At 38.8% G+C, this 16,818-nt stretch overlaps 1 protein-coding gene and 1 pseudogene across 1 annotated transcript in view; one reads left to right on the forward strand and one right to left on the reverse strand.

Annotated features, from left to right (window-relative positions):
* Positions 1-16,818, reverse strand: part of INTS2 (integrator complex subunit 2) — a 66,396-nt gene that overhangs the window by 11,156 nt on the left and 38,422 nt on the right. The window contains exons 17-19 of the mRNA XM_006832361.1: positions 14,681-14,845; positions 13,040-13,241; positions 2,777-2,902 (exon numbers count right to left, since the gene is read on the reverse strand). Of these exons, the coding sequence (XP_006832424.1) occupies positions 2,777-2,902; positions 13,040-13,241; positions 14,681-14,845 (493 nt within the window). The remainder of the gene's footprint in view (positions 1-2,776; positions 2,903-13,039; positions 13,242-14,680; positions 14,846-16,818) is intronic.
* Positions 15,044-16,440, forward strand: LOC102823502 (annotated as a pseudogene).

Genomic DNA, 16,818 nt, shown 5'->3' on the forward strand with positions numbered 1-16,818 from the left:
TGGCTGTCTGAACATCAAGCAAGTTGTTTGCTTTGAAGGCATAAAGGTGAGAATCAGAGCATCAGGGAAAACCCTTTTGTGCTGAAACTTAAAGGGAACCCACAAGCAGTCTAGTATGCTTGCTAGTGAATGGAAGTGGGGGAAATGCAGCACTGAAGACATGGGCTGACTTTGACAAGTTCCATGGATACTTGTTGCCCTTGAGATGAGAAAGAGAAGAGGAAAGCCTGGCTGGTCTGTTTAGAGAGATGTGTAAACTCCTGACCCATGGATACTGGTCTAGCCGCTGGGGCTAGAGCTGACAGTGAAGCAGCCAGCTGCTCTGAAATGCAGGGAGGCATACATGAACTCCCAAACATGCAGCTAGTAGCCATTTTACCTAGCTTAGATGGCTGGTGGTGGTGGTTATGTGCCACGGAGTTGGAACCAACTCATAGCGACCCTGTACATGGTTTCCGAGGCTGCAAATCTTTACAGGAGCTCTGGTAGCGTAGTGATTACAAATTGGGCTGTGAATCTTAAACTCAGCAGTTTGAAACTACCAGCTGTTCCACGGGAGAAAGATGAGTTTAGATGGCTAGCTGACCAAAACTTGACCAGATGAAGATAAAGATGCTTGATTCTGTGAGCAAGTGTAAATGGCTACAATTTGATGAACTGGACCTTTGCCTATGGATAAAGCTGCTCAAAATTTCAACTGGAATGGAAGGATTCTTCAGATCAAGGACATTTCTTCAGGACACTGAGTGGATAGGGATGGGCAATCTAGAGACTGACTATCAAAAATAGGGGGGGGGGCTATAAAGACACGAAGTGACTGGCTTCTAAGTTTTCATGAGTGTGCTTACGTTCAGAACAAGGTGGGTAGTGTAGAGTCCCCAATGAATACTTTTCCTCTTCGTCAGATGGATCTGGTGAAAGGGGATGGATGATGGTGGTAGGATTTTATGATTCAAATGTGAGCTACTGTTAACAGGATTAATTGCAATAGTCACAACTATAATTGCAGAAGATGTGTAGCTAAAAGGAGGGAGTAGTTAATCATCCAGTAACAGAGGATTCTAGGACCAGTAAGAAGGAAGAGCATGAGTGGCGTGTGGCATCCTACTTGGAAAAACAGCAACAGCAGATATGGTGGCAGAGGGGATAGCATGGTGAGATAGAACAGCTGTGAGCTCTAGACCCAGGGACTGAGTAAGGCTGTGTGTGTGTTGGGGGAGGGGGGGGGCGCAAGAGACTGGCTTGCAGAATATGCCCTTAGGACATTTAGATGTTCATTGTGAAATTTAAGATGTAAAAGAGAAGACACAGGGAGAAAGTGAGATAACTGTTGTTGCAAGGAAGAGATTATAGTCACTGAGATGAAACAAAGCATGTAAGTTATTGAACGTAAAGCTGATGCTCTTGCCTGATAACGTTCACTCAATTCCAATAAAAAGTTAACAAAATAAAAAATAAATTTAAAAGTTCGTAGAAAGATTCCATTAACTTTCAATTCCATTTTTCCATGAATTTTTTGAAGCCTGTATACAGGGTCGCTATGAGTTGGAAGCGACTCAATGGCACTTAACGACCACAAACCTCGTATATGCAGAGAAGGGTCCTGGTGAGTTTTCCTGACTCCAATTTCTTTCCTTTCTAACCTATCTTGCTCAAAAATCTCTCTTCCTAAATTATCTGTAAAGTCTGGTGTGTTTTCTTAAATTAACACTCTGCTCCAAATCTTTTTCTTTTTGGCTTTTACACTTTTGCTCTTTACCCCAAAATATCTTGTTTAATTCCTAGCCCTCCATGTAATATCTGTTCATCTAAATCCTGTCTCCATCTTTTTAAAAATATTACTCAGGTCTTATCATCTATACATCTTATCTAAACTTTTATTAGTATTCACTAACTATACTATTTTACCTGCACAAAACCTTATTATTAAGTTTTTTATATTTCCCTGTGTATATGATAACTACTTCAAAACCAAAACTCTCAACTCTGATAGTTTAATATGATGGTGATAGCTGTGGTTATATGTCATGGAATCAGTTCCGATTCACAGCAAACCTGTACAGGGTTAGCAGCCCAACTCATAACACACTACACTAACCGGGGCTGTTTACTGCTTAAAATTTGTTGTTAAGTACGGTCAAGTCTATAGCAACTCATAGTGACCCTGCCTGTTTCCGAGAAGCAACTGGTGGGCTTGAACCACTGACTTTGTGGTTCGCAGTCTAGTGCTTATCTTACACCACCACACCAGGAGTCCATTGCTTAATACAGAAACTAGAAATTTAATTATTAATTACTTGAATTAAGTAACTGTGCCTTTTGAGACGAAGTCACTTGATGGGTATTGGTTAAATTCAGCAAATGGCAAGGATTACAGCACAATGTGAAATCACTAATGTCACAGTGAAGGATGTAAAAATGGTTGCTGTTTTAATACATGGAATGATTTAGAATGGACCAATATTTTTAAAGCTCTTTTTCTATGATGCTTAGCAGAAAAACAACAGTCTACTCTGGTCTTGACCCTGAAAGTGACAACAGTCACTACCGCTGTTTGCCAATACCAAGGATGATAGCATTTCTCAAAGACTAGATTTTATTACTCACATATCAGATATCAAGCTAGATCTAAACCACAAAAAAAACACCCCAATAAGTCATACTGCCAGCTACGTGCAAGACCAGTAAGATAAAAGTTTAGAGTGAATTTCTTCAGTTCGTTTTGATTCTCCAAAGCATAGCTGCGTAGTAAGAATGAAACTCAAACAGCACGTACCTGTGAACCCTCTGATCACACCTTAGGACAATGAGTGGGTCTATCATCAGGTCATTTTGAATATACTTTTGTTGCCGCACAAACTTTATTGAAGGTTGCAATGCATTCACTGTCATAACCCACAGCCTGATGAGAAAACAATCAAATGTTCACGAACAGCTCTATTAAAACTGAAACAAATTTCCTGTTGTTATCCAGTCCTTTCAATCTTAGAAAAAAGATGTATTCAGGATACAGTGCAGAGAAAAGGTGTGAATGAACTGTGGAAATTTAAAAACGACATTAAGTCTAACATGGTAATTTGTCTTTAAAAAATAAGGATAAAATAGTAAATACAAAGTAGTTTCAAAATTTTCAGTTAACGATAGACTAATCATGAGTTATAAAATAAAAATTTTAATTAAAGCCTGAGTAAGTCACTTACCCCTCTGAACTATTTCCTCATTTGTAAAATAGGAATAATTTAGTTTTTAGAAATGAAATAATACATACCAAGATACTCTGACACTATACATAGCCATATAAACATCAGTCATTACTCTATACTTCTCATCATAAAATCTCAACTTGAGATTAGATATTAGAAAGTAACAGACCACAAAAACGCGCATCAGAACTACTGAGGACTATTGAGATTGCCCGATCTTAGTGAAGCCAGGAGCTTACCAGTACTACTTTACAAACAAAGCTTGTACCACTCAAATAACAGCCAAAAGCTAAAGATCAAACTTTAGATAAAGTTACTACTTTGAAACAGTTAAAATATATAAACACAGAAAAGGGAACTCAAAAGAAAAAGGATGTAAGGATTAGAAAAGAGCTTAAGAAAAAAAAACTATTATTAATGTCCTTGTCGTTGTTGCTAAGTGCTGTAGAGTTGGTTCCAACTCAAAGTGACATCTACACAGTTTCCAACAACCAACTAGTAGATTTGAACCACCAAACTTGTGGTTCACAGTCCATTGCTTATCCTATAGCGCCACACCAAGAGCCTTAGAGAACAGAATATTTGTCCATGAAAGAAGAATCACAAGCATTTTAAGACATTCAGAAAAGAAAGAACTCTTGGCAATTAACAATAGTTGTTGTTTTTTTATTATTCAAAGGAAAGGTCAGGAGATAAGAGAAAGGAAATATCCATATATTTTTGAAACCATGTCAAAAGTCAAAATATATACAAAAAATAATCAGATAATAATCAGAGGTCTAAAATCATAACTACAAAAATTCAAGAAAACACAGGAGAAGAAAGTATTAAAGAAAACAAACACAAAAACAATGTTCTAGGAATGGAGATTCCACACTAAAAATGGCAACCAAATGGCCAGTAATATGAATAAAAAGCACCAACACCCACACTAAAATAAAGCATCATAAAATTCCAGAAAACATATAAAGAAAAAGCTTTAAAGGGGGAAAAAAAACTGAACACTTATGAGGATGATTTAAGAATATAATGAAAAAATAATGGAATTTACTGAGTAGTATCCAATACTGTCTCAACCTCTTGTCTGTCAGTTTGTCATACTGTGGTGGCGTGTGAATTGCTGTGATTCTGAAAGCTAAGCCCCTGGTATTTTAAATAACAACAGGGTCACCCATGGTGGACAGGTTTCAGATGAGCTTCCAGATGAAGACAGACTAGGAAGAAGGAGTGACGAACTATTTCCAAATATTTAGTCACTGAAAACCTTATGAATAGCAGAGAAACTCTGTCAAATATAGTGCCAGAAAATGAGCCGCTCAGGTTGCTAGGCACTCAAAACGTGACAGGGGAAGAGCTGCCTCCTCAAAGTAGAATTGACCGTGATGACGCGAATGGAGTATAGCCCGTGGGAGAAAAGCCCACAGGACCTTCATTTGCTAATGGGCCACAACTCAAAATGAAGAGAAACAGCTGTAAACATCCATTAATAATTGGAACAAGAATGTACAAAGTATGAATCTAGGAAAATTAGAAATTGTCAAAAATGAAATGGAATGCATAAAGATCGATGTCTTAGGCATTAGTGAGCTGAAATGGACTGGTATTGGCCATTTTGAATCTGACAACCACATGGTTTACTATGCCAGGAATGACAAATTGAAGAGGAATGGTATTGCATTCATTGTCAAGAAGAACATATCCAGATCAGTCATGAGGTACAACGCTGTTTGGGATAGGATAATATCCATGCGTCTACAGGGAAGCCCAGTGTCCTGGGCTGTTTCTCTTCATTTTGCACAATAAACAACATTCTTATCAACAGAGAAAAGATTGAAGTTGTCAAGGACTTCATTCTTCTTGGATCAACTATCAACACTCATGGAAGCCACAGTCGAGAAATCAAACGACGTATTGCATTAGGCAAATTTGTTGCACAGGACCTTTTGAAAGTGCTGAAGAGCAAAGATGTCAGCTTGAAGACTAAGGTGCGCCTGACCCAAGCCATGGTATTTTCAGTGACCTCATGTGCATGCAAAAGCTGAACAGTGATTAAGGAAGATCATAGAAGAATTGATGCTTTTGAGTTATGGTTTTGGAGGAGAATATTGAAAGTGCCATGGACTGCCAAAAGAACCAAAAGATCTGTGTTGGAAGAAGTGCAGCCAGAGTGCTCCCTTGGCGGCCAGGATAGCAAAACTTCACCTCTCATACTTCGGACACATTGTCAGGAGCAACCAGTCACTGGAGAAGGATATCATGTTTGGTAAGATGTAGGGTCAGAGAAAAAGAGGAAGACCCCCAGCGAGATGGATTGGCAAAGTGGCAGCATCAATAGGCTCAAGCTTGGCAACAATAGTGAGGTTGGCCCAGGATCAAGCAGTGTTTATTTCTGCTGTGCATAATGTCGCTATGAGTTGGTACAGACTCAATGGCACCTAACAACAACATCCAATATGTCTGAGCAGGGCTGATGATAGGAGATGGGGATGGGACTCTTGTGGTTCAATAGTGAATAATTGCTATCAAGACTGACTGTGAAGGTTGGAAATGTAACAGTAGAAGTTTTGTAGCAAAAGGAGGGAAGTGGTTGACTTTACAGTCCAGGAGCAGAGGTCCCTGGGGACCATAAAGGGAGAAGTGGAGAGTGGGACCCTACCCAGAGAAGCAGTGACATCAGAGATGGAGGCAGAGACGATGACATGGAGAGATGGAGTGGCTGGGGACTCTAGATCGAGAGGTAGAGATGCTGTGTGCTGATGACCAAGGGGCAGGCTTGCAGGGTATACCCTTTGGTTGTTTAATGATACATGGAGGGGATTGTAATCATGGCAATGAAACGATATATGATAGGATGAATGTAAAGCTAATGTTCTCCCATGTAAACTACCTCAAAATTCACAATAAAACATTAAAAAAAAAAAAAAGATAATGGAATTTACCAATGAACTTTTGAAAGTTACTTCATATAAAGGATCAGAAATTGAGATACCAACAGATTACTCAATAGCAATTATGTCGTTGTGTGCTGGAGAGTCACTACCAAAACATGGTAAGACTGTACAGAGTTTCTGAGAATGATGGTGGGTTTGAACTGCTGACCATGCAATTACCAGTCCAGTGCTTATAGTATAGAATCACACGAGGGGTCAATAGCAATAATGGGAGCGCTAATTTAGTAGAGGAGTCCTGGTGTGGCACTGTGGGTTAATGCGCCGGACTGCAAAGCCATTTGAACTGCAAGGTTGGTGGTTTAAGCTCACCAGTCACTCCTAGGAAACCCTATACAGGGTCACTAAGGGTCGGAACCGATTCGATAGCACTTAACAACAACAACAACAATTCAGTAGAAGAGTCCTGGTGTGGCACTGTGGGTTAATGTGGACTGCAAAGTTGGTTTGAACTTCAAGGTTGACAGTTCAAGCTCAGCAGCTACTCCTCGGAAACCATATACAGGGTCCCTATGGGCTGGAATCGACTCGATGGCCCTTAACAACAACAGCAACAATATAGTAGAATGATGCCATCAACTACCTGAGGGTAAAAACGAGCTAGATTGCTATACCCAGACTAAATATCAATCATATGAGGCGGATAAGGAAAGCTTATCACTCATGGAAGACATCACAAAAATTAATTACCCAGACACCCTTCTCAGGAAGCAATTTGAGTGTGGGTTCATGCAGTACAATGAAGAAGTAAACCAAGAAAGATACAAAGAACGCAATGCAGAAAGGAAACAAGGGCAATTCCAAGGTGACAGCTGTACATGTCCCAGACTGTAACATGAAAATGGAAAGCTCCGAAAGGAATGTTCGCAAGAAAAAGTGTTACCTCATGCCTTACACTGCCAAGTAAACTCCCCCTCAATATGTAGGTTAGCGATGAATGAGATGGACAAGAAGTAGAAGGAACAGTAAGAAGGGGCTTAAAAATTTTTGTGGAAAAATAAAAAGAAAATGGAAGTTTTCTACAAACTTTTCAAAGCCTCCTTGTAGTACAACAAAGAAGATGAAAACAAAGGATATCACATAGCTCAAAATAAATAACATGTGTAGAGTCATAACAACATACATGTTGAATATTTAACAAAAAAACTGGGAAAAATGAGGGAAGATGAACTATATGTTGGGGGAATGAAGACAACATGGGACGATGTATGAAAGTAAAAAAGAAAGAACGAGTACTAAACATTCATAGTATATAAGAGGAAGTTAACAAGGAATTTCTAAAATAGGAAAATCAGTAAACACAGTATAAGTATGTTATCAAGAGATGGTGGTGGTGGTTGTGTGCCACCAATTCAGTTCCAATTCATAGCAACCCCTATATAGGGTTTCTAAGGCTATAAATCTTTACGGGAATAGGAAGCTTCATCTTTCTCCCACAGAGTGACTGGTAGATTTGAACCGCTGACCTTGTGGATAGCAGCCCAACTCATAATCACTACGCTACCAGAGCTCCAAAAGAGATAGTGGCAGGATGCATAAATATCAATTAAAATAATTGAAAATAATTGTCTCTGGGAAGCTAGAGTCTAAAATAGGAAAGGAAATCCCATGTACTACATAGTATCTTAAATTATGCACATTTATTACTTTGTAATAAATTTACAATCTAAGTAAATGAAACACCTCTGTCAGTTTCTCATACTTTGGTGGCTTGTGTGTTGCTGTGATTCTAGAAGCTACACAACTGGTATTTTAAATACCAAAGGGTACACGAATGGTGGATAGTTTCAGCTGAGCTTCCAAACGTCAATAGGCTAGGAAGAAGGAGGGTTGGGCTACTTCCAAATACTTAGTCACAGAAAAACTTACAAATTACAGTGGAATAATGTCAGAGGGCACCAGAATACTGAATATTGAAGCATGTCAAAGAGCACCAGAATATTGTCAGATGTAGTACCAGAAGACGAGCCCCTCAGATTGGAAGGCACTCAAAATACGACTGGGGAAGAGCTGCCTCATCAAAGTAGAGTTGACCATGATAATGCGAATGGAGTAAAGCCCTTGGGACCTACATTTGCTGATGGGGCACAACTCAAAATGAAGAGATCAGCTGTAAACATCCATTAATAATCGGAACATGGAATGTACAAAGTATGAATCTAGGAAAACTGAACATTGTCAAAAATGCAATCGAACACATAAACATCGATATCCTAGGCACTAATATGAGCTGAAATGGACTGGTAATGGCCATTTTTAATCTGACAACCACATGGTTTATTATGCCGGGAATGACAAATTGAATAGGAATGGCATTGCATTCATCATCAAAAAGAACATTTCAAGATCTGTCTTGAAGTACAACAGCTGTCGGTGTGATAGGATAATATCCATACACCTACAAGGAAGACTGGAGCTCTGGTGTGGCGCTGTGGGCTAATACGTCAGACTGCAAAGTCATTTAAACTGCAAGGTCGGTGGTTCAAGCTCACCAGCTGCTCCTTAGAAACCCTCTACAGGGTTGCTATGGGTTGGAATCGACTTGACGGCACTTAACAACAACAACAAGGAAGACTGGAGTCCTGGTATGGCACTGTGGGTTAATGCGTCAGACTGCAAAGTTGCAAGGTTGATGGTTCAAGCTCATCAGTCATTACAGCTTGGAACCAACTCAACAGTATGTCACAACAACAGGGAAGATCAGGTAATACCCCTATTGTTCAAATTTACATACCAACCACTACAGCCATTGAGGATGAAACTGAAGAATTGTACCAACTGCTTCAGTCTGAAATTGATGAAACATGCAATCAAGGCATATTGATAATTACTGGTAAATGGAATATAAAAGTTGAAAAAATCAGGAAGGATCAGCAGCTGGAAAATGAGTTCTTGGTAAGAGAAACAAAGCTGGAGATCACATGATAAAATTTTGCAAGACCAATAACTTCTTCACTGCAAACAACGTATTTAAACAACACAAAAGACAACTATACACATGGACCAAACCAGGTGGAAAACACAGAAATCAAACTGACTACATTTGTGGAAAGAGACGGTGGAAAAGCTCCATATCATCAGCCAAAACAGGCCAGGGCAGGCTGTGGAACAGACCATCAATTGCTCGCAAGTTCATACTAAAGCTGAAGAAAATTAAAATAAATCCACAAGAGCCAAAATACAACCTTGAACATATCCCACCTGAATTTACAGATCTTCTTAAAAACAGATTTGATGCATCAAACGCTAAAGACCGAAGTCCAGGAGAATTGTGGGATGACATCAAGAATATCATAGAGAAAGAAAGCAAAACATCATTAAGAAGACAAGAAAGAAAGAAAAGATCAAAATGGATGTCAGAAGAGACTCTGAAAATTGTTCTCTTGCATCGAGATGCTAAAGCAAATGGAAGAAAACGAGGAGGTAAAAGAGCTGAACAGAACAATCTCAAAAGTCAGCTTGAGAAAACAAAGTCAAATATTATAAGGAAATGTGCAAAGACCTGAAATTAGAAAACCAAAAAGGAAGAACACACAGTATTCACAAGCCAAGGAAAAGGAACTGAAGAAAACATTCATGCCTCAACTTGAAGTACTGAAAGATACTATGGGCAAAATATTGAATGATGTACAAAGTATCAAAAGAAGATGGAAGGCATACAGAGAGCCATTGTACCAAAAAGGAATGGTCAATGATCAACCATTTCAAGAGGTAGCATACAACCATTTCAAGAGGTAGATACAGAAGGAAGAAGTCCAATGTGCATTGAAGACACTGAAAAAGAACAAGGCACCGAGAATTGATGGAATACAAATTGAAATCTTTCAACAAACTGATGAGTCACTGAAGGCACTCACTCACCTATCCCCAGAAATTTGCAAGACAGCTACCTGGCCAACTGACTGGAAGAGATGCAAATTTCTGCCTATTCCAAAGAGAGGTGACCCAATGGAATGCAGAAGTCATTGCACAATATCATGAATATCGAATATAAGCAAAATTTTGCTAAATATAATTCAAAACCGGATGCAAACATACTTTCACAGAGAACTAAATGCCAAAGGTTCAAGCCAGACTTTGTAAGAAAACGTAGAGTGAGAGATACCATCACTGATGTCAGATGGATCTTGGGTGAAAGCAGAGAATACCAGAAAGATGTTTACCTGGCTTTATTGACTACTCAAAGTCTTTGATTGTGTGGATCATGACAAACTATGGACAATGTTGAGGAGAATGAGTATTCCGGAACACTTCATTGTGTTCTTGAGGAACACAGCCCAAGAGACAGTCATTTGAACAGAAGAAGTGAATACTGAATGGTTTAAAATTAGGAAAGGTGTGTGCCAGATTTGTATTCTTTCATCATACTTATTCAGTCTGTATGCTGAGCACATTATCCAAGAAGCTGGATTATATGAAGACAAACATGACATCAGGATTGGAGGAATACTCATTAACAACCTGCGATATGCAGACGATACAACCTTGCTGGCTTAAAGCAAAGAGCACCTAAAACACTTTCTGATGAAGATTAGAAACCGCAGCCTTCAGTATGTGTTGCATCTCAATGTAAAGAAAACAAAAATCCTCACCAGTGACCAATAAACAACAACAAGATAAATGGAGAAAAGATTGAAGTTGTCAAAGATTTCATTTAGCTCATATCAACCATCAACACTCACGGAAGCAGTAGCCAAGAAAACAAACAGCATACTGCATTAGGCATATCTGCTGCACAAGACCTCTTAAAGTGTTCAAGAGCAAAGATGTCAGTTTGAGACTAAAGTGTGCCTGACCCAAACCATGGTATTTTTAATAGCTTCATATGTATGTGAAAGTTGGACAGTGAATAAGGAAGACTATGAAAGAATTGATGCACTGGAGTAACAATGCTGGAGAATATTTAAAGTCCCGTGGAGTGCCAGAAGAACAAAAAATCATGTGTTAGAAGAAGTACAGCCAGGATGGCCACACTTCATCTCTCATACAGTTATTCACTATTGAACTCAATAGTGAATAACTGTTATCAGGAGTGACTGTAATTGTGGCAAATGTAAAGGCAGATGTTTTGTAAAAAAGGAGGGGAGTGGTTGATCTTGCAGTCCAGGAGTGGAGGACCCTGCGACCATCAAGGGAAAGAGCTACCATCAAGGGAAAGACCCTATCCAGAGAAGCAGCAATGCCAGAGATGGAGGCAGAGACGATGACATGGAGACACGGAGTGGCTGGGGACTCTAGACTCATAGAAGGAGAGGGGCTGTGTGCTGGTGACTTGATGGGGGGTGGTTGTGTGAATGATTATGTATGCCTGAGTGCTTCAGTGTACATCCCGCCTCTCCCTCCCCCCAAAAAAAACACAGAGGGAATAGAAGTAAACGCTATTGAATGATGATGCACGGAGGGGACTGCAGTCATTGCAATGAAAGAAAATACGATTGGATGAATGTAAAGCTGATGGTCTCCCTTATATATATTGCAGAATGCAATCCTTATAAACTATCACTCAATTCAAAATAAAAACTTTAAAAGAAATAGTAAACACAAAGCTAAACCCATTACCACTGACTGAATTCTCAATGAGATCCTACTAGGCAGAGTGGAATGGCTCCACAGGGTTACAAAGGCTGTAGAACTTTACCGAAGCAAGTTGCTACATCTTTCTTCCACAGAGTAGCTAGTAGATTCGAACTACCAACCTTTCTGTTAGGAGGCAACCACTTTAACCACTGCACCACTATGGTTACTTAAATTCTAATTCTAAATAAAAATTAAATTTAAAAAATACAAATATTCCCAGACCCGCAGAATCAAAATCTCAGCTAATCAGGCCCTGTTTGTATTCTTTGTTTTTCTGAGCTGCCCAGGTGACTCAGATACAATCGATAAGCCAACAAACAGCCCTTTGATGAAAGACACAACGATTAACCCACTGTCCTCAAATTTTTATGCACACTGAAATCATCTGTGGTATATTTAAAAAAACACTGATGGCTTACTCCCACTCATGGGCATTCTGAAGTAACTGGCATGAGGTACAACCTGGGCATTAGGATTTCTTCTTTCTCTTTTTTTTTAAACTAACTCTCCATTCCCTTCTGCCCTCAGCCTCTGGTAACCATTAACTTTACTTTCATCTGAATACATTTGCCTATTCTAAACATTTCATCTAAGTGGGATCATCAATACTTACCCTTCTGTTTTTATTTCCCTTAGCATAAAGGTTTCACGGTTTATCTATGTTGTAGAAGTCATCAAACTATTTCTCTTTATGGCTGAGTAATATTGTATGTGGACTCCTGGTGTGGCACTGTAGGATCAGCACTGGACTGCGAACCACAAGGTCAGCGGTTCAAACACACTAGCTGCTCCACAGAACCCCTGTACAGGGATGCTACGAGTCAGAATTGACTCAATGGCATTTAACAACAACAAAACACCAATACCGTATGCATATATACAACAACTTGCTGATCCACTCAGCAGCTGACAAACACTGGGTTGCTTTCATTGAGCATCAGGTTTTTTTAAAAGCGCACCAGGTGATTTTCACATAGTTTGAAAACTACAACTACAATTATGCAAGACAGAATAGTGATCTATATCACAATTAGTCACAAACAAATATAAATGAGAACCCACTGGAAATACTTGAATTTTTCTCTATTTCTTAAGATAAAGCTTTATTCTTTTCTATAACATTATAGCAGTTCTTTAAATTAGAAGCCTTCAAAAAAGAGTTATACAGTCCAGTACTCAAAAACTATTGATGTTAAGAGGTCTGGTGAAAAATTCTTCCCAACAATTAAGTTTAGGTTATTATGTATTATCACTGCTACACATTTATCTATTACATTTTCTATGACATTTATCTATTACATCTGAAATTACCTTCTAGGCATAACAGTATTAAGAACCATCCACAGTTTATTGACTGTTTGAAGAATCCTCCGTGGAGCTCCTGAATTCAACAGCTGATTCATATTGGATGTCAACACTTCTGCATATGGTATGAGTTCACTGGCAGAAAGCAGGGTCAAGTGCTCTAGAATCTGCATCACTTGTGTGTGACTTACCGGGACAGCTGAAAATGCTAAAAAGAAAATGTTGAGGTCACAATTTAAATTGTCACGCTTTCAGAGCTGAAAGTAACATTTGATCTCTCAGTCTATCAGCCAAAAAAAAAAACCAGGATAACTATATTGCTGAAAAATTAACCTTTAAATCCTAGGCATAGTTTTAGCTAAACTTACAAATAAGGAGCCTTAAGAAAAATTCATGTAAGCACAACTGTTATTTCAAGAAAAACAACTGTAAAAGAAGTCTCAATTTTTAAGTCCTATTACTGACCCAATAGTAGTTTGAATCCACCAGCCGCTCCACAGGAGAAAGATGAGGTTTTCTGCTCCCATAAAGATTTATAGCCTGAGAAACCTTATATACAGGGTCTATGCGAGTCGGAACCAACTTAGTGACACCCCCCACCACTACTGACCCAAAGACTGTCATTTTTGTGATGCTGCAGTCTGATTTAAAGTATCAAGTGAAACAGGAAAATATACTCTTATACTGTTTTCAAACGTTCACTTGAAAGATTTAAACATAACTTTAAAAACTACCCAGAACTGTGCTCTCTCCAAGACAACAAACAGCCACTGACCACATATGCTAGTGAGCACCTGAAATGTAGCTAGTCCAAAGAGAAACATGCTATTAGTGTAAAATATATACCAGATTGCAAAGACTTAAATGTGGAAAAAAGAAAGTAAAATATCTTAATAAATTTTATATTAATTATATGTTTAAATGATACATTAAACCAAAACAAAACAAACCTCTGCCATCAAGTTAATTCTGAATCACAGTGACCCTACATAGTTTCCGAGACAAAATCTTTCAGGGGCAAGTAGCCTCATCTTTCTCCCACAGAGCCGCTAGTGGGTCTGAACTTCCAACCTTCTGAATAGCAGTCCAGTATATTGGATAAATTACAGGTTTAATAAAATTAGTATTATTAAAATTAACTTCACCTTGTCTTTTTACCTTTTTAATGTGGCTACAAGTTTAAAATTACGTGTGTTGTTGTTATGTGCCACGGAGTGGGTTCCGACTCATAGCGACCCTGTACAGGGTTTCCGAGGCTATAAATCTTTACGGGAGCAGAAAGCCTCATCTTTCTCCCACAGAACAGCTGGTAGTTTCATATTCAGTATGCATTATATTTGGTTTGATAGCCCTAATCTAGACTTTTTCCTTACCAGGTTAGAAGCTCACTAAAACCATACTACAAGTGTTTCGTGATACAACATAGAGCCTAAGAGGGAAAAGATGCAAGCAGGCCAGAAAGAAATCGTTAACACTTCTTAAACACAGAGAGAATTACTTAAAATATACACAACACAACAAAGAAACTCTTATATTCCCAAGAAAATTCTGCATAATTTTAAGATTTCAATGAGCTTAACATATCTTTGTACTACTAACAGGGGAAAAAGAAGGTTATATGGAATAAAAACTACATCTGGACTATACCTTCTTGGAGTTGCTTAGGAGAGTGGTTTTTGGCATTATTAGTCAGGAGCATTCGCCTAAGGAGGGCATCAGTCCCTGTGATTTCTTCTTCACAGATCCAGTCATCCACAATACATAAATGTGGGTAGTTAGTTGCAAGAAGACGTAATAAAGCAGAATGCAATCCTTGAAAATACATAAAAAGTCAATTGGATTCTCCATTCTTAAACACTGCATGCTTTCCTACTTCTCTCCCAATCCAGGAGTGAGAGCCAGGGAATTTGCGTAAGTAAATATCTCCAAGTGATAAGATTCACAGTTAGTTGGAAATTAACTACCTGTAAAATAAGTTCTTAAGCTTCCTTCTACCCCATCCCAACACGAATGGTAAACCTGTTTAATATAACAGTGATTCAAGAGCTGTGGAGGGAGGAAAGAAAGAAAGGGAACAGCATCCATGTGAAGGAGATCATATATGATTTGAAAAAAGGCCCCACTCAGAAATCCTAATTAACCTCTGTAGGAGAATATACCCTCTCCTCTAACCCAGTCACACACTTTGAATTCCTGAAAGGCCTCAAGCACTTGTGCTTTTTTTCATTTCACCCTAATACATTTCAAGATAAGCAACATTGCCTCCATCCTACAGTAAGTAAACTGAGGCTGAAAGGTTAATAATATCCCCAGAGTCACACAGTAAAAAGTATCAGCAAATAAGCAATACTTATTTCCACAAGAGGGGATATTTATCTTCCTAAAAAAAGAGTGAAAGATTAAGAAGAATGGGAAAGCTTCCTCTTATTCAATCAGTAGCCCTGTTTCTGACATTTTGTTTTAGTGTTCATGACTCTTATCATAGAACATCAATAATGAAAAATAAATGATAATACAGTCAAATGTCTATCTAGCTATATGAAGTACTACTATGTTAAGTGCTTGGCACTAAATACTTAGTAACTGTTATTGCTACTACATTCTGTCATCATCATCAAAAGTAATGTAGACCTGATCATCCCCTTGTACAATTTAGATCAAATCATACCATCACTTTGTCCCAGAAGGGATATCTGATACCTTTCTCACAAAAACTGCTTAAACCTTAATGTTTCCATGCTTGAAAATTCACTATAATCATCAAAGGTGGCATTATTTTAAAGTTCAAACCTCTACATGTTAACAGAAATATTCATACAATTAACACGATCACACACACACAAAAAAAGAAAATTCCAACTTCAAACAGAAAAAAACCTACACTCTGAATAAAACATTACAAAAAGAAAAGGTGTTAGGAGCCCTATGGATAGGCGGTGGTCTGGAGGCTGAGTGCTACCTGAGGTGCTCACAGAGCCCGAACTCTGTTCCTCCCAACTCCAGTCATCAGACCTGCTCCTGTCTCAGCATTTCTCCAGGACCTGTCTACTCCAGGAGTGCAGCACATTCACCTGTCCCCCGGCCACTGTTAGGGTTCCCAGGCTGCATCTCTCCACTGGACTGGTGAGAGGGTTGTCAATGTTTTGCTCCTGGGCCTGCTCCCAGCTGCTTAATTGAATCCTTGCTCAGCGATGGACTATTCTCTAGCTGCAGTTCTCACTCTACATGGTCACTGGGGCATGGGACAGGTTGTTACTGACTATGTCCATGAGGATGCACCACAGACAGCTGTCAAGGCTGACCTTCTAGCACTCTCGGCTTTAACCTTTGCTGGTCTGTGCTATTTCAACTATCATGATGTAGGCATCTGCAAAGCTGCTGCCATGCTGTGAAAGCTCCAACTTTGACTTAGTCCCTTAAAAAATGATTGTACACCTCTTTGCCTCTGCTGTCACCCCATTTAACTATAAATAAGGAGGAAATAACACATTGGTAATACAACCCTATTCTAATCACTTGATTCTTTTCACAATTTAATCTTGAAGGTTTAAGAGGAATTAGTATTCACAGAATAATGAGACTGCCTTCCATATTCTGGTGAAATAATGGGATGGTCTCCTAGCTTTTTAGAAGACTCACAGTATGACAAAACATTGTATATGAGCATGTACCTTTTAATTTATCAATCTCTTAATGGGAATTCAATTTGTTACTATCAGCATATTACGATCATACCTCTTCGATATTTGTTCTAGGAATGATGGACAATGGAAATGTCTGTTAAC

Source organism: Chrysochloris asiatica, unplaced genomic scaffold, assembly GCF_000296735.1.
Source record: "Chrysochloris asiatica unplaced genomic scaffold, ChrAsi1.0 scaffold00007, whole genome shotgun sequence".
NCBI lineage: Eukaryota > Metazoa > Chordata > Mammalia > Afrosoricida > Chrysochloridae > Chrysochloris > Chrysochloris asiatica.